This window comes from Bos indicus, chromosome 10, assembly GCF_029378745.1.
Source record: "Bos indicus isolate NIAB-ARS_2022 breed Sahiwal x Tharparkar chromosome 10, NIAB-ARS_B.indTharparkar_mat_pri_1.0, whole genome shotgun sequence".
Classification (NCBI taxonomy): Eukaryota; Metazoa; Chordata; class Mammalia; order Artiodactyla; family Bovidae; genus Bos; species Bos indicus.
This window is the reverse complement of record NC_091769.1, coordinates 13,353,244-13,369,278: the sequence shown is the minus strand read 5'-3', so window position 1 is coordinate 13,369,278 and position 16,035 is coordinate 13,353,244. Positions and strand designations below refer to the sequence as shown.

Sequence of the window (16,035 nt, the reverse complement as noted above, 5' to 3'; positions counted from 1 at the left end):
CACTGCAGAAGACCAGCGTAAAATTCCTCAGCAGCTCGGTTAGCCCCCGACCACATCGCGCCCCAGTTTGACCGAACACCCGAAACCGCCAAGCTGAAATGCGCGCCGGGCGCTGACGTACGGGGTCGTGACTTCCTTGCCGGGACTACTTTTACCCCCATCCAACAGGCTCCATTCTGCAGTTAAACTATTGTTTTATAGCACAGAGCGGTTTCTCTGGTTCCAATAGTTTCCCCTTTCCGTAAGAAAAAGTTAAAATAAATTATACTGGTTGAGGGGAAAAGACGCTCGTCTCGCGAGAGTTGGCCACGGCCTCTCATGGATTACTCCGCGAAAAGGAGTCCCTGGGTTCTAAGAGCCCTTTTTAGCTTTGGAAGTCAATAAATACCGTAATTTGACATATATGAAGAAATAATATGCTATTTTTATTGTTTTAACGTGATGGAGAGATATTTTATGTCCTTGAGTTGGTTCTGAGGCGGGGCAGGCTGGGGGAAGAGCTGAAGGTTACATATGGGGTGGGAGTGCTAGGCACTTCCTTTTCCTGTGGGAGCCGCCGGGTTGAGAGGAGCGTGGCCTTCTCCTCTCCCCGCCATGGTGAGCAGAACTCTTCTCCGGTGGACCTGCTTCTATTTTCGGGGCTTGGCAGGAATGGGCTTGGGTGTTCAGAGCATGAAGTCTTCAGGAGGGGGAGCAAGGAGAAGGAGATGGGGACCAAAGGCGTGTGTTTGTGGCTGGGACGTGGGTAGTAATGCTCTACGGCAGCCATCTTAGAGGCAACGTGTGCGGGCCGGCGCCGGGCGCGTCTGGAATAACACGGAGGAACCCCAGATAGTTCTTGGAGCCAGAGGGACCTTTGAGATTCTAGCTTCTCTTGGATCTTAGAAAGTATGGGTTCCGCTGAAGACTTCCGCTCTGAAGATTCTCAGAGCGTTAGACTAAGGCTAGGTGAGTCAATTTGGGGTCTTGTGTCTCCATACCCTATTTAGTGAGAAAGTTTTAAGAGAGATTTTGTTTAAAAAAGTTTTATTTCACTTATTTCTTATTATTGTGTGCTTATCTTAGCAATTGCCTCTGAAAGCATTCTGATCTTGCATTAGATTTTAATTGTTTTGTAGCTTCTGCATAAATAACGTTTGTAAAAGCACCATGTGCCTTGGGTAGTTCAGTGAACACAATATGGAAACAGCACTATTTTGCTGCTTTGTTTGTAATTGGGTTCTCAAGATGCATTGTAATGTTGGATGGTACTGTTGTCGAGGGAATTGGAGAGGAGGCGGTAATTGGACTTTATAAGCCGTGATCAGAGACACCTGAAGGAGGCTAGGTGAGGAAGGGTATGTTTAGGTAGAATACTTGTTAAATCTGAGGAAGGAGAGGGATGGCCCTGAGTGTAGGCCTGAGAATCTGGAAGAGAGTGTGGTCTGTGGGCAGCGAGGTTGAGCAGGTTTTGTAGGTCATGCTTAGGACCTTTTATTTTCAGGGGGTAAGTTTCTGGAGAAAATTGAGCAAGAACAAGGCCGTTTTTTAGTAGTAAGTTTTGGAAGATGTGTTTGGAATGGGATGACAGGGAAGGATGGATGTTTGAAGTGGAGCCCTGGTAGATCTGGTCACATATGGGCTGAGAGAGTTTGGATGATGACATTAAACTGCATTTTCAAACCTTGCACTATGGTTTTTATTATCTTGCTCTTTAAGGCCCGATTTGAAAGTTTAATAATAAAGCAATCTCTTTGAAAATGATGGAAATTCTGTGGCAGAACTTGAGAAATTTAGGTATTTTTCAAATACTTACTGATAATAGACCTGATGGTGTGTTGATAACTTAGTCTTTGTTTTTGGCTTAAGCAATATCTACCTCATCAAATTCTAGACCTTTCTGTAAATGAGCCTTTAATGCTTTGGTTGGTGCTTGAGTGCTTTTGATGATGTTTCTCAATATAAATATTTTTGATTTTTTTTTCAGGCGTGTGCTCGTCCACTGATATCAGTGTACTCCGAAAAGGGGGAGTCCTCTGGCAAAAATGTCACTTTGCCTGCTGTGTTCAAGGCTCCCATTCGACCCGATATTGTTAACTTTGTTCACACCAACTTGCGCAAAAACAACAGACAGCCCTATGCTGTCAGTGAATTAGCAGGTATGGATTTAGCTGTTTTCCTGGGTTGACTTTTTAAGGGGTACTTCATAGCAGTGATGAAATCCCACTCCATTGGTCCGTGTTTCTGAACAACATGATTTCCCTGGATGTTCTGATGCTGTTTGCTGCTGTACACAGTAGTCACAGAATGATGTGTTAAGGAGCTAAAGCTTGTGTTTCTGAACAATTTCAGGTCATCAAACCAGTGCTGAGTCTTGGGGTACCGGCAGAGCTGTGGCTCGAATTCCCAGGGTTCGAGGTGGCGGGACTCACCGTTCCGGTCAGGGCGCTTTTGGAAACGTATCCTTTGTTGCACCACCTAGACTGTCAGCTGTGGCATTTGGCAGACTGAACCTGGCTTATTCATTTTAGTGATTTGAAAATGTTGTGCTCAAGATGCTGGTGTCCAGATGGAACACTCCTCAGGCAGGTTTGCTGTTGGGAGGTGGGCTGCAGCGCAGGCTTCCTTGCCATGATGTCGTAATTTGCGTCCGACTCTGTTCCCAGCGACAGTTGCCTGCTGTCAGTAGGCTGGTGCAGAAGGGTGACGAAAATTTTACTGAGCAAGGCACAACCTGTTTGTAGTTGCTAAACTTGGAGAAATGTGATTCTTAACTGGGAAAATAGATGTGTCGTGGGGGCCGCATGTTTGCGCCAACTAAGACCTGGCGACGTTGGCACCGCAGAGTGAATACGACGCAGAAGCGATACGCCATCTGCTCTGCACTGGCTGCCTCAGCCTTACCGGCGCTGGTCATGTCTAAAGGTTTGTGATACTTTATTGTCTAGGAATCCTGTAAACCTTTCTTACATCTGAACCTGATAGCCTGTGTGAATTCTCTCCATCCTAGAGTGTCTGACTGCATTTCCCTCTACTAAATGCTAGTTATAACCACCTCAGTCTAACAACTCAGTGAATACTATGTAATGAGGTAATTTTACAACGTTTTTCGAAGTGATGAGATTCCACTCATTGGTCCGTGTTTCTGAAACACATGATCTTTGTGGTAGTTCTGATTTGGCAAATGTGCCACTTTGATTTGTGGGTTTGATTAAATTTTTCAAAGGTGCAGGGTAACCAGGTCGGTGTTAATTGGCTTTGTCAGGTCATCGTATAGAGGAAGTTCCTGAACTTCCTTTGGTGGTGGAAGATAAAGTTGAAGGCTACAAGAAGACCAAGGAGGCTGTGTTGCTTCTGAAGAAACTTAAGGCCTGGAATGATATCAAAAAGGTGGGTTTTGTGGTTCTTCACACAAGTTTGTTGCCAGATTTTACATTTCAAAAGGTTACTGAAAGACAGTATAAGTAAACCTTAGTGGATATGAGAGCAAGGACTCTGGAACCATATTCCCTGAGTTTGGAAGCTCATTGCTATGTTAAATTTAGGCAAGTCATTTGTGCCTCCAATTTCCTCATCTGTAAAACTGAAGTTTTTTAAACTATGAAGATTGAATACAGGGATCAAATCTCAATCAGAATATCAAACTTTACTTCGTTAGGTCTATGCCTCTCAGCGAATGAGAGCTGGCAAAGGCAAGATGAGAAACCGTCGCCGTATCCAGCGCAGGGGACCCTGCATCATCTATAATGAGGACAATGGTATCATCAAGGCCTTCAGAAACATCCCTGGTAATAATTGTAATGCTTACATGTTTTAATTACCTGTGTTATGCAAGCTTACCCAGCTTTTATTATGATGAGATTCCACTTCATGGTCCGTGTTTCTGAAACACATGATTTTGTGGAACTTCTGATTCGTGGCTGAATAAGTATACCATTGATGTTTACATTCATGATTAAAATACTTCTTAGGTGCTATAAAGATGATCTGCATTTCACTTACTGAAATACAGGATCCCTGATTCTCCTTTTTCCTTTACAAAGGAATTACTCTGCTTAATGTAAGCAAGCTGAACATTTTGAAACTTGCTCCTGGTGGTCACGTGGGACGTTTCTGCATTTGGACTGAAAGTGCTTTCCGAAAGTTAGATGAGCTATATGGCACTTGGCGTAAAGCAGCCTCCCTCAAGAGTAACTACAAGTGAGTATAGTTTGTATGCTGGACATAGATGTTTATGCTGTTGTTCAGTCACAAAGTCGTGTCTTACTCTTGGCACTTGAGACAGCAAGGACTTCACCACATATATGCTGTGGATATTGTTCAAAATGGATTTGCATGTTTTTTAAATAATGTGTTGCCATTTCCTCCTTGTATACAGATGCGATATGTGGAAATAGATTCTGGGGAAGGGATAGTATAGTGGAAATTCTGATTGGGTTCTGTAGAGCTTAAATGATTAATCTTTTGTTAAGAAATAGGAATTAAGCCTCTGTTAAATGTTTTTTCTTTCAGCCTCCCTATGCACAAGATGCTCAATACAGACCTTAGCAGAATCTTGAAAAGCCCAGAAATCCAAAGAGCACTCCGAGCACCACGGTAAAGTTTTGATATTCACAGTAGTTCTTGTTCAGCTTCACACTATCAGTTATTTCAGAAATATGGATAATGTATAAACTATTAATAATAGAGTATTTGCTTTTTTATAGCAAGAAGATTCATCGCAGAGTCCTGAAGAAGAATCCACTGAAAAACCTGAGAATCATGTTGAAGCTTAATCCATATGCAAAGACCATGCGCAGGAACACCATTCTTCGACAGGCCAGGAATGTAAGCAATAATGCGGGTTTTGCTGGACCTGTTGATTTTTAGAAAGATTTGATTCTTAGATTTTTTTCCTAATTTGTTGCAGCACAAAATCCGCATGGATAAGGCAGCAGCAGCACTAGAAGCCAAATCAGATCAGAAAGGGGTTCAGGGCAAGAAGCCTGTGGTGGGAAACAAAGAAAAGAAGGCTGTTGGCGATAAGAAGCTGAAGAAGCCTGTGGTGGGAAAAAAGGCTGCAGGGACCAAGAAACCAGCAGCTGAAAAGAAGCCCACAGAAAAGAAACCCACCTCAGAGGAAAAGAAGGCTGCTGCGTAAACTTAAATTTGTTTATTCCATAAATGCCGAATCATTTGGGACAGCTGATTTTGAATAAAGAAAGGTTTAAACAAAGAGGCAATGAGAAACATGACTTGGATGTGGTGTGTGAGTTGTGGGGTTTTTTTAACTGATAATTTCGATTTAAGTCTGGTATAAAATGGAGCCTTGGGTTTAGTATAAATCCAAGGTGAATGAGAAGTGAGATGTTCCGTAAATTCAGGCATAAAATCCATTTTTAAGACTTATCTCAGAAATACACAGAAAATAATTATTTAGCTTCCCCCCAAAACCACTTTGGAAAATGGGCCATGTTCCATAAAGATTTGACATTTTCCATAACCACAAGAGGGCAGATTCAGAGAACATTTTTTAAAGAATAGCAATAAGAAATTGATTTTCCTTTCAGAAGTGTTAATAGTCTTCTGTGATACAATTGGTGGAAGAGATGCTTGGCAACGTTTTAATATTTGGACCCTTTGGTATAAAAAGGGATTCCCTGGTGGCTCAGACAGTAAAGCATCTGCCTGCAATGCAGGAGACCCGGGTTCAATTCCTGGGTTGGGAAGATCCCCTGGAGAAGGAAATGGCAAGCCACTCTTGCCTAGAAAATTCCATGGATGGAGGAGCCTGGTGGTCTACAGTCCATGGGGTTGGCAGAGAGTTGGACAAGACTGAGCAACTTCACTTTTGGTATAAAAAGTGCCAAGTGGTTTTTTTTTCCACAGTCACTTGTGTATTTCAGGTTTAGTATACTTTCTGCAGAGGATGGATGTACCCAAACGTCTTTCCAAAGCTTTTAACTCGGGTCGCGGTCTTAACACCTTGGAAGTGACCTGTGCTTCCCTACTCAGGGTCTTGTTTTGCATCTCGTTTTGCCCTGTTGGCAGTCTATCCTCCAATTTATAGGTAAAAGGATCTCTGTTCCTTAGCATAAAAAAGCACTATCCAGCTTAAAATAGTTAACTTTCTTGCCCTCTAATTTGCACAGTCCTACTTGGAAACCCCTTTCCTGTAACCAGGAATCTCTGCCTGCCTGAGCCTTCAACTCAGTAGGGCTCTTGTACTGATGTCCTGTTTGCTGGTGACTGAAGTTTGGAGGAGCTAAAGTAGCCTCCACCGATGAAAGAACAGCACTGTTCAGCTGAATTACTTGATACTCGGTATCCGACCATTTGTATCCCCAGGTCCTTTACATCGCCAACACCCTTTCCTTTAGGGAGTTCTCATCCCCGGAGTTTGAGGTTTTAGATCTACAACCAAGTTTGGATATACAGGAGTTGACGTCCACGAAGGGGAAACGAGCGCAGGCGCCGGTAGGAAGAGGCGTGCCGCCAGCCCCTCCCAGTCCGCTTTTCCCCTTCCGGTAGCGCGGAGGTGGCGTCATCATCGAGCGACCCGGCGGGCGTGAAGGGTCGAGATGTTGAGCCGGCTGCAGGAGCTGCGCAAGGAGGAGGAGACACTGCTCCGCTTGAAAGCGGCTCTTCACGACCAGCTGAACCGGCTCAAGGTGACCCCGCGCCCCCCATTTCTCCATTCAGTTGTTCCCGCGCCCCAGGCCGCCGGGCTCTACGTGGAGCCCAGGCGTCTGCGGCCGATTAGCTTTTCCTCACCTGGCCGTCGCGCCCGGACCTAGGGGCGTAGACAGGCATCGAGGGCGGCTGGATTTGAGATTATGGGTCCACCCCTCTAAGAATATTGATCCTGTAGGTTTAGGCTGAGGCTCATTCATCTGAGTGTGGCGAATACACTGCTACCCCCACCGGACCACTACAGCCCCGTAAACGTGGGCGGCCCGCACCACGCGCTGAGGAAAGGCGATCTTCCGAAGCTCGCCTAGACGGCCCCTGCCTCCCCTCCCGAGCCCCTGCAGCATTTACTAGCCTCTCTTTACTACCTCGTATGGTCGCTCGATACAGCTCTGGTCTCACAAAGGCAGCCCACTCGCGGATGTTCCATTGTGCAAAAGAGGACAGCAAGGCCCTGCCAGAAGAGACCCTACCGCAGTACTGGGTTTGCCAAAAAGTTCCTTCGGGGTTTTCTGTAAGATGCTACAGATGAACGATGAACGTAAGATGTAAGATGAACGAACTTTTTGACCAAGCCAAATAGTTCCCGGTAGCTTTTCTCCCCGGATCTGTTACCGACGCAGCTGCTTTGTTGAATTTAGATTGAGACCCACTAGAGCCATTTCCCAGACCTGTGCGGAGGAAACCCCGTTTAGTGAGATGTTCCTCCTAATCCCTGCTGGGCACTTTCGGGTTATGAAGGCCCTTTGTAAACTGAGACCTATGAAAATAGCGTGCTTTCCCTCAGGACACAGGCAGTGCCTGCACACGTCTAATCTGTGCGTGCCAACGATGGCTAGGAAACGCTGCCATTTTCCATTCTTCCTGCCTTTGCTATCTCATTACGGGGTAATGAGGGCATGCTTGTGTTTTCCTCCCCTGAGCTGCTAGGTCTGGGCGAGTGGAAGTCTCGCCTCAGCTGGAACACTTGTTCACCCTAGGAGAAAGAGGCAGGAAGCTTTCTATGCTGTTTCCTTTAGAGGCCCAGAAGGCTTGAGGAGCCCCATCCCTTCCCTCTAGAGCTTCACAGAGGTTACATTGTTTTCAGTTCTGATGCCTACTCCGAGCATGCTCAGTACATTTCACCCACATCAGTAGCCCGGTGACAGAGTAAAGAAAGTGTCCTCCACTCTTTCTAGGTTGAAGAGCTGGCCCTCCAGTCGATGATTAGTTCTAGAAGAGAAGGTGAGATGCTGCCTTCTCAGCCTGCACCGGAACCATCACATGATGTAAGCTTAATCCGTGTGGGCCTGGGGAGAGAATGCAGTCCATTCTGCTCTTAGGCTGCTGAGGGATCAGAAATTGTAGATTACCTTATCAAGCCCAAAGAACTCTGGGGAGTGCTAATAAGAACCTTCTGGTTTAATTAACTGGCTAGTGTATATTACTCTCTTAAACAGGGAACATCTACCAGCTGGGTACACTTTGGTTGGCTGTACTATTGTATCGCTTCCACCTTCCTACTCGTCCATTCTCTCTAGTCACTCCAGTGAACTGGGGAGAGTGTGAAGATCTTTGCAGGAGTATGTCAAAATTCCTGCTGCTCTGTGAATAAGTAAGCTTAGGATTTGATAATAGACTGTAGCTTCAACCACAAAGCCTAGAACTAGAGTTCTAGTCCTCCTTATATCCTCTGACCAAGTGCCCTCAGGAAAATCATCTTCTAGATAAACCATATTTGAACGTTCTCCCAGCTGTGTGTTACGCATTTAAAACCATTTAAAAGCAGCACATCTAAGCCAGTATATAATTCTTATGTAAGAACCATGTGTGTAAATCAGGTAATCTATCAAATCTAGGGCATTTACTGTGCTCTCATTTTGGCAGTGGAGGTTGCGGGGAGGGGGTCAGGGTAGAATTTGGAGAAATAGGAAAGTGGCCACACTTCTTAGTGATAGTATTGGGATTGAATATACAATTGAGATTTTATTATAAAACATTAAGAACTTCTTTTCAGGCTAATGTTCTTCCTACTAATCCATAATGTCCTTGACTAAAGCAGATGTTGGTGCATGTAGACAATGAAGCATCAATCAACCAAACTGCACTGGAGTTGAGCACAAGGAGCCATGTGCAAGAAGAGGAGGAGGAGGAGGAAGAGGAGGAGGAAGATTCCTGAAGGGGAGAAGAGCCCGGGTTAGTCACGCAAGTTAATTTCTAAGTCTCAGAGACTTTCTCTCTTCAAAGAATTCTCATGGGCCCTATAGCCTGCTTTAAAAGGAAGCAAGAACTTTAGGAGAATGTGTAGTTGTAAAAATAGTTCCATCAATAACTCAGGTTTCAGAGTGCTTTAACAAAAGTTGGTGACATATAGAAAAGCAGAGATGCAGTGTTTCAGCATTGAGCAGTACGGGTGGTGCTGTGTTTATAGGCTGGTCAGATTAAATAATTGTGTTCTAAACAAAAAACTTCCTCTGAAATGCTATTGAGAAGGTCTGGCATCTGCAAAAAGGGCAGAGTTTAAATACAAGCCAGCCTTGCAGCCAACAATGCCTCTATTAAGAAAACCAATTAAACACTGTTTGCATGCCACTGAACCCTTGTGAGCAGAGCGAGGCTACAGTCTGGGAGAGAGATGACAAAGAGGAGGGCAGAGGGCCTCTTGAGAGTACAGCTGCTGCCACCTCTCAGTGACGTCGTAAACTGACTGCTAACATGCCGTGGGTGGCTGCCGTCGCACCTCGGTTGAGACATCATTATGGTAAAAATGTGCTTAGAAATAAGTCACACATAAATAGCTGTCATGCAGTTTGCTGCTTTCCAGACAACAACAGACCAAAGGATCAGTTCCTCTGGGGTGAACGATACAGTAGCATGGTTTAAACCCATTTCTAGACTTAGGAATTGTGCTATTGAAGAAGGATCACGAGGCTTGGGAGATTGGATTTTGTAATACAAAACTGACAGTTAACAGAATGAGAGACACTTCATATGTTAAGCTGACACTCATTTTTGCATATTGTCCCTTTTCCAGTGAATATACAAATATGTAGTTGCTTGATTTTATAAAAGTAATTTGCCCTGCCCAGAAATAGAAAAGCCAAACAAAACACAACCTCCTCAAGCACAGCTTCTTACATAAGTGTTCCAGGAGAGAGCATGGCCTTATTTGTTAATCGATGTTTCATTAAAGTTATGTTGAGCTACTCTTACATGAAGTAGCCAGAAGCTTAAATGAGCATGTCTCTTGGAAAACACAGTGTGAATCTCATTTTGCAACAAAAAGCATCGAGGTATCCATTTTGGGGCCTAATGGAAGACACAAGCATGGGTTTTTAAGAGTTGGAAAGTTGGGTATGAATCCAGCTTGATGACCGGTGGGCTGCCTGTGTTTCACCTTTTTGGGGGTCCTCGCTCGCGTGTCTGTGAACCGAGAGCACTCACACGTGCTCTAGCAGTTTCAGGTGTCCTCCTGAGATGCTGATGAGGCATCACTTAAAATCCAACTATTGGTAATTCCCTGGCGGGCCAGTGATGCGGATTCCCGTGCTTTCACTGCTGAGACCCTGGTTCAGCCCCTGGCTGGGGAAGATTGCGAGAGCCATAGCCAAAAAATTAAAATATCCAAGTATTATATCTCTCAGTAAGGGAGTTTGAAAAAGGAGTTTGGCCTGGGGAGCTCTAAAAATATAGCATGAGCGATGTAGGCACCATCATTCTTGAGAATGAGATCATTCTTAGTGAAAATTACTAGGAAGAAATCTTCTTGACTGTCAAAGTGAAGTACCTTTGGATGTGAATACAGATTTAAAACAGCACTCAAAAGACACGGAGCCTGAAAGTGTTCACATCCAGGTTTTAGACTCCAGGTCACACCACTCCTTAGTTTACACACTTCAGTGAGACATTCTCAGAGGTGGTGACATCCTCTCTGTTAGGAAAAGACCCTGGGTGCGAGGAGGGTGTGGCTCTTAAACCTCATCTGAATGTTTGTATGTTGAAAACATGTGCGTTAGACTGTTGACTTAGAGAACAGATGTTAGCCTCTTGGGGGAAAAATGATTGGCTGAGGCAGCCTTGTAGCTGTAGTAGTGACCAGTATTTAAAATCCTGGCTGTATCTCAGGCTCTCGTAGATCTGCAATGGAACTACCTACTTAGGAGATTTCCTGTTTTTAATTTGAAAATGAAATAAGTGTTTAAACATATTTATTTATTTATTTTGGTTTTCTATCACCTGCTCTCTCAAATGAGGGAAGAGGCGCTGACTAGGCAGCCTCATATATATGACCTAAATCTCAAAAGTTACTTTTCAAAGAAAGAAAGGTGACCAGTTAGGACATGCTTTGTGGGTTTTTTGCAGTTTCACTGCCAGCCCACAGGCACGGAAGTCAGTCCAGGCACCCTTCTCCTCTGCAGGAACCTGTGTCAGGTGTACCCACTGAGCGGGGAGCCATCGCTCAGTGGAGTAAGCAGCGCGGCGCAGCCCCGGTAGAGGCCCCAGTGCCAGCTGCGCCAGTCCTGCCCCCTCTCCTGCTTTCCTCTCGGATGAAGAGATGGAAGAAATCAATGGGATCTGTTCACAGGCCCACAGGAAAGGTGGCTGGACGATAAGGGTGCTTGCTGAGAAGAACTGGACAAAGTCCAAAGATTAGAATTCCAGGAAGCCACACTGGTTCAAAGCACTGAACTTGTCCTTAGTGTGGTATTTCCACCTTGCAGCCTCCTTCCTGTCTTTGCGTTTCCCCTCTCATTAATGCCTGGCTGCTAAATCATTTGATGATTTATCCACTGCAGACACTGAAAATGCCACCACAAAAGCAGAAACTGTTTTCATCCTTTGAATTTGATAGTATATTTATTAGAGTAAGAGATTAGGCTTGTTAAACATCTGGATTAAAATGGTAAAAGGATTTTCATACAGTTGTTAGGCACTATACACACTGTTGTTTACAATAGCATCAGTACTTGGTGAAAGGTAGATCTCATTTATTTTAATGCCTTGATCCATTTGTAACATTCAGAGTAACTCCACCATTTTAGAAACACTAATCCAAACTTAAAGAGACATAGCACTAAATATCCACACGGTAGATTTAAAAATAAATACAGAAATACAACCAGAAGTCTACAAATCATCACAGTAGACAGACTGGTGAAGCCCCAGCTATCATGGCAGTGAAGGGCTCTGGCTAGATTTTGATGAAAATTTGCTGAATTCTACATCAAAAGCAAGAACATAATAAAATAACATGATACACACTTTCTGATGCTCATTTTTATAGCAGCAAAGCATGCTTCACATGCACTGCCTGTGAAGGATCTTACAAGGCTCCTTCCTACTCAGTTAGAAGGTATGCCTGGCAAGAATGAAGTACCACCAAGTGTCAAAGAATCCCGAAAATAGAGGCGACCAGCCAGTTCATGGTGTGGGAAAGCAGTGCAGTTTTCAGTAAGAATGACTACCCACAGTCACCAGAGTTTCACTGTAATTCTACATTGCACATGTCTTCATCATCAATATACACAAAAATAGCCCCAAGCACAAAGCCAATCCACTTAGGGGAATAACAATAGTAATAAGAGTAAAGATGATAATATTGAAAATGACACAAATAGAATTTTGGCACATGCTGTGTTCTTCATCCTTTGTCATAGGTGAAATGCACGTCTGAACAGAGACAGGCATGGGAAGGCTGCCCGGAAGCAACAGTGCATGCCCCTGGGCAGGGACTGCTGCTTCCCAACCACTTAGACGCCAGCCGCATGGGTGGGTGTGCTGGGCTGGTTAAGGCCGATGGTGGAGCAGAGCCAACCTGCAAAATCCACTTCCTCAGCATCAGATCTCTTGATAAAAGCATGAACCTGTGTGTGAGGAAATGGACAGAAAGTGTGCTTAAAAGCCAAGAAAGAAAATTTAAGAGTCCTGGGTCTGGAGGCTGTGCTGCTTTTGGAAGGAGCTCCAGGAGCCTACCCTAGTCCAACTGCCTGCCTAGAGCTCCGGCTCTGCTGGTCTTACCCCTTCCCTGAGCCTGCTCTCCGTGAAATGGAGACAGCAGCTCTGCCTTGCAGCTGTTGAAGGACCAAGAGAATTGATGGACTAGAAAGCGCATGTTACAGTGACCAGGTCTACACAGCACGTGAGTGCCGACACTTAGAGGATTCCCACTCCTCTGCTACCACACAGGAGACAGTTACTTGGTGAGGGTGCTGAATACAAAATAAGCCAGTCAGTACTGCAGAAAGGCCCTGTCCCCCTGTGGGGCGAGCTGGCCCTTTCTTTCCCTGGATCCCCTCTGGCTGCAGGGTTATCCCTGCTTTTCCATTAAACTGATGGGAAGACCGAGGAGATGTGTCTGGGGTCCTGCAGGCCCCAGATCAGCTGGGCCACAGCAGTCAAGGCAGAGTAGGGTGTGGGCTCAGCAAACACTGGACGGGTGACCGACAGGACAGCAAATGAAACGCAGCAAACGACAGTGTAAGGACTTGAAATAAACCACTTACCATGAGTTGCTTCAAATCTGCTCTCTCTGCGGGGTTTTTTATTAAGCTTAAAGGAAGAAAGACAGTGTGAGCTGTTGCTGCTGCTGGTTCTAACTCAGATTACTTAATGTGTGCATGCCTGTCCTCCCCACACCCACGGGCTCTAAGGAAGAGTGCCTAAGCCTTACCCACCTTCCTGTTCTTAGCAGAGTGTCATGCCCACAGTAGGTTAATAAACACTTGCTGAATTAAATTAAGGCCAAAAGGCAATAGGGCAGTCCCTTTACAGCAGGTGTTGAGCGCAGCAGCTGTTCTGCCCCCTGCTACAGTCAGACATGTCACCCGAGTCCTAGTGCTCTGGAAGAAGGGCAGCAGCTAAAGGGTGAAAGGCAAAGCTGTGCTCCCCAAGAGGGATGGGGAGCCTGACAAAACCAGAGTACTTTCAGAGAACGAGGAGGTGACTTACCATTTATTCACAAAATCTTGAAATTCCAGACTGAATACTCCACTGGGCAGTTTTGGAGGAGGCTGCAAGTACACGCAAAGACCTAAGAAGTGTCCTGCTCTACCCACCTCTCCCTCCTCCACTCCCACCTCTGGGCAGTGCCGCCCTTACCCAGTCCAGGAAAGGCAGAGCTGAGAGGCGTGGCTACTGCTTACCCTGTTGGAGCGGTCAGTCTCAAACCAGGCAGAACTGGGGCCAGGTCAGTGTTCTGACTACTCACCAGTCTAAACCTGACTAAAAGTGAGTGGCTGAATAAATCATTTCCTCTCTGAGCCTCAGCTGACCCTTTTTAGCTCTGAGGCTCCACCACCGTACATCTGGGAGTATGGCAGGGAAACAGCCAGTAACTACTAGGAGCAGCAGCGAGGAGGATGTGCAAACCACCAGCACAGCCCAGCCTGACAGCACCTGTGGGTATCACAGAAGGCTGACCATGAAATGTTTACCCCTTCTGAGCGCTGAAGGAGTGCAGAAAGGTTAGTAAAATATTAACTGGCAGAGAGCTGGGTCTGGAAGAATGCTGGGTCCCAGCAGGAAAGGATGACTTTCCTGATATAAATACAACACAGTCTACCTTCCTTGCATCCTTATGTAGCTTAGATCAGACCCTCCCCTTCCCTTCTCTGTCCCACAGTGCTTAGCACAAAGCTAAGTGAAGAGCTGAAATGAGCCCAGTAGCCTGTGGACCAGTGGCAGTGATTTTTCTAAACTGCTGTGAGCCAGGATTTTCCCTGTTGAATTTGTAATGACCAAGGGGACCTTTTGACCCTTTGGGGGTCTAGTTTTAGAGAGAAATGAGAAAGCATGAAAAGTTATTCCACTAGTCTTGAAGAGAATGGGGCAATGCCCACTACCACGCTCCTCAGCGGAGTGGGGGCCTCCAGCTGCCTCCCAAACAGGCCAGAGCTCGTCCCTTCTCTTCCTCTACCCGTGCTGTTCCTGATGCCAGCATGCATCAGGTGCCTTACCATCTGAAATTCTGTCCTACCCTCCAGCTCCTCCAGCCCTGCCCCACCCTCTGAGCAACCACGGTGCTAGTCCAGAGCTTCTAATTCCCCCAGGCCCATACTGATGAATACTTGTCAGTCTTGTCCTTCCTCAGTCCCTTTTACATTTAAATATACTGGCATATATACTTCACAGATAATATATCTTCTTTGTATTAAAGTTAGCTAGCAGTAATGTAATGACCTGTAATTCCATCACTGTGAGATAACCAGTCATATTACTTTCCAGACTTTATGTACACATGATATGCATATTTTAAAAAGAATCAGTCATAGTATACATACTCTTTTACAACCAACTTTTCCCATACAATTTATAGTGAATATTTTCCATATCTTTCTACACTGTCACCCGTTATGCTCATTGCTTTATATAGAGACAATGCATGTGTTTGCCTTGCTTCCCCTACCCAACCTAACAGTCTTTAAGACCTGAGACTTGTTTTTCCATCTCTGCCTGGATCCCGACCTCATTCCTACCACCACCCCAAAGTGCTTATTAGCACATAGTAAGTGCACAAGAAATGCTTGGTGGAAAAAAAGAAATGCCTGGTCAATGAAGGATGAGAAAGCATTCAATGGGCAGGTGGAGGCTCCTGAATCAGAGAGGATGAGGGACTCTGAGCTATGTGAAGATGCTCCTGGGGAAGGGACAGCCCATGCTGTGGGAACAATTCAGAGGTTTCCCAGACAGGTCAATTGTGAGTTTTTTCCTTAAAAGCAAATAAATTCCAAGGTCACAGAAGCCATGCAGTACCTTACCTCATTGACTATGTAATCCAACAACTCAAAAATTGCCATTGGAGGTCGGCTGTCCATTCCATAAGCTGCAAATTTTATGAAAAGAAAAAAGAAAACACTTCTCAGAAACACGTTAACTGCCAGTTTGAGGCTAGGGTTAGGCATGGACCTTAGGGACTAGAACAAAGTCGTGGAAGATAGAGACAGAAGAGCCACAGATAAAGCCTGAACACAGAGGGGGCCAAAGCCACAGCTGGCCAGGGTCTGAGGCTGGGTTCTGCCACACCCAAGACTTGTGACCAGCCCCTCTGGCGACCCACCACCAGCTACCCTTGCCCGCTTACACGCCCTCGTGTGGGCCTCAGACACCAATGTCCTGGCAGGGACAATGTCAGAAGGTAACGGCAGGGCCAGGATCTTCCAAGTACTGGGTGTACTTTACAGTCAGAGAGGCGGGCAGTGCTACACAGAGCTTACCTCCTCAGAGTCAGACTTGGCCACTTACAAGTGTATGGCAAGTCAAGCACCCTGTGCCTCAATTTCCTCATAGCTAAAATGGAAATTATAGTAGTGCTCACACATAACTGCTATCAGACGATGCTAGGCAAATCTATGGAGACAGAATAGACTGGTGATGACTAGGGTGTCAGGTAGGGGAGCTGTGACTGACTGC

The 16,035-nt window shown here is 45.5% G+C and overlaps 4 protein-coding genes and 4 non-coding genes across 20 annotated transcripts in view; 6 read left to right on the top strand and 2 right to left on the bottom strand.

Moving 5' to 3' along the window:
• ZWILCH (zwilch kinetochore protein) overlaps nt 1-294 on the bottom strand; it is a 42,465-nt gene extending 42,171 nt beyond the window's left edge. For 3 of the 4 annotated variants that reach the window (XM_070796940.1, XM_070796941.1, XM_070796942.1), the window contains exon 1: nt 4-294. In XM_070796940.1, the coding sequence (XP_070653041.1) occupies nt 4-161 (158 nt within the window). In that variant the 5' untranslated portion in view covers nt 162-294. The remainder of the gene's footprint in view (nt 1-3) is intronic. The other variant, XM_019968164.2, reaches the window with a different exon arrangement.
• Nucleotides 295-501: 207 nt separating this feature from the next.
• Nucleotides 502-5,213, top strand: RPL4 (ribosomal protein L4). The gene is made up of 10 exons (XM_019968172.2): nt 502-597; nt 1,967-2,138; nt 2,332-2,438; nt 2,766-2,904; nt 3,245-3,369; nt 3,638-3,767; nt 4,023-4,179; nt 4,492-4,575; nt 4,686-4,806; nt 4,889-5,213. The coding sequence occupies exons 1-10, from the start codon at nt 595-597 to the stop codon at nt 5,117-5,119; spliced, it is 1,269 nt and encodes a 422-aa protein (XP_019823731.1). The 5' UTR covers nt 502-594; the 3' UTR covers nt 5,120-5,213.
• LOC139185492 (small nucleolar RNA SNORD18) lies at nt 2,188-2,258 on the top strand. Its single transcript, XR_011569075.1, has one exon. It is a non-coding gene; the product is annotated as a small nucleolar RNA SNORD18 (small nucleolar RNA).
• LOC139185493 (small nucleolar RNA SNORD16) lies at nt 2,607-2,704 on the top strand. The gene has a single exon (XR_011569076.1). It is a non-coding gene; the product is annotated as a small nucleolar RNA SNORD16 (small nucleolar RNA).
• Nucleotides 3,089-3,159, top strand: LOC139185491 (small nucleolar RNA SNORD18). Its single transcript, XR_011569074.1, has one exon. It is a non-coding gene; the product is annotated as a small nucleolar RNA SNORD18 (small nucleolar RNA).
• On the top strand, nt 3,827-3,896 carry LOC139185490 (small nucleolar RNA SNORD18). Its single transcript, XR_011569073.1, has one exon. It is a non-coding gene; the product is annotated as a small nucleolar RNA SNORD18 (small nucleolar RNA).
• A 1,260-nt stretch (nt 5,214-6,473) lies between the features above and the next one.
• Nucleotides 6,474-16,035, top strand: part of SNAPC5 (small nuclear RNA activating complex polypeptide 5) — a 43,460-nt gene continuing 33,898 nt past the window's right edge. For 6 of the 9 annotated variants that reach the window (XR_011568730.1, XR_002181523.2, XM_070796937.1 and 3 more), the window contains exons 1-3: nt 6,474-6,629; nt 7,827-7,916; nt 8,687-8,823. Coding sequence is in view for 7 of the 9 variants with exons in the window: in XM_070796937.1 (XP_070653038.1) it covers nt 6,540-6,629; nt 7,827-7,916; nt 8,687-8,806 (300 nt within the window). In the remaining 2 variants the exon portion in view is untranslated. Of the gene's footprint in view, nt 6,630-7,826; nt 7,917-8,686; nt 9,863-16,035 lie in introns of those variants that run through there. The other 3 variants (XM_070796939.1, XM_019968163.2, XM_019968158.2) reach the window with 3 other exon arrangements.
• MAP2K1 (mitogen-activated protein kinase kinase 1) overlaps nt 11,457-16,035 on the bottom strand; it is a 75,028-nt gene continuing 70,449 nt past the window's right edge. For both annotated transcript variants that reach the window (XM_019968156.2, XM_019968157.2), the window contains exons 8-11: nt 15,384-15,448; nt 13,576-13,637; nt 13,131-13,176; nt 11,457-12,491 (exon numbers count right to left, since the gene is read on the bottom strand). In XM_019968156.2, the coding sequence (XP_019823715.1) occupies nt 12,378-12,491; nt 13,131-13,176; nt 13,576-13,637; nt 15,384-15,448 (287 nt within the window). In that variant the 3' untranslated portion in view covers nt 11,457-12,377. The remainder of the gene's footprint in view (nt 12,492-13,130; nt 13,177-13,575; nt 13,638-15,383; nt 15,449-16,035) is intronic.

Excerpts from the sequence above, each read along its gene's own strand:
- RPL4 (XM_019968172.2), top strand. Across the intron at positions 2,139-2,331 it reads TGCTGTCAGTGAATTAGCAG|GTCATCAAACCAGTGCTGAG; the intron begins GTATGGATTTAG and ends GAACAATTTCAG. Across the intron at positions 4,807-4,888 it reads TTCTTCGACAGGCCAGGAAT|CACAAAATCCGCATGGATAA; the intron begins GTAAGCAATAAT and ends AATTTGTTGCAG.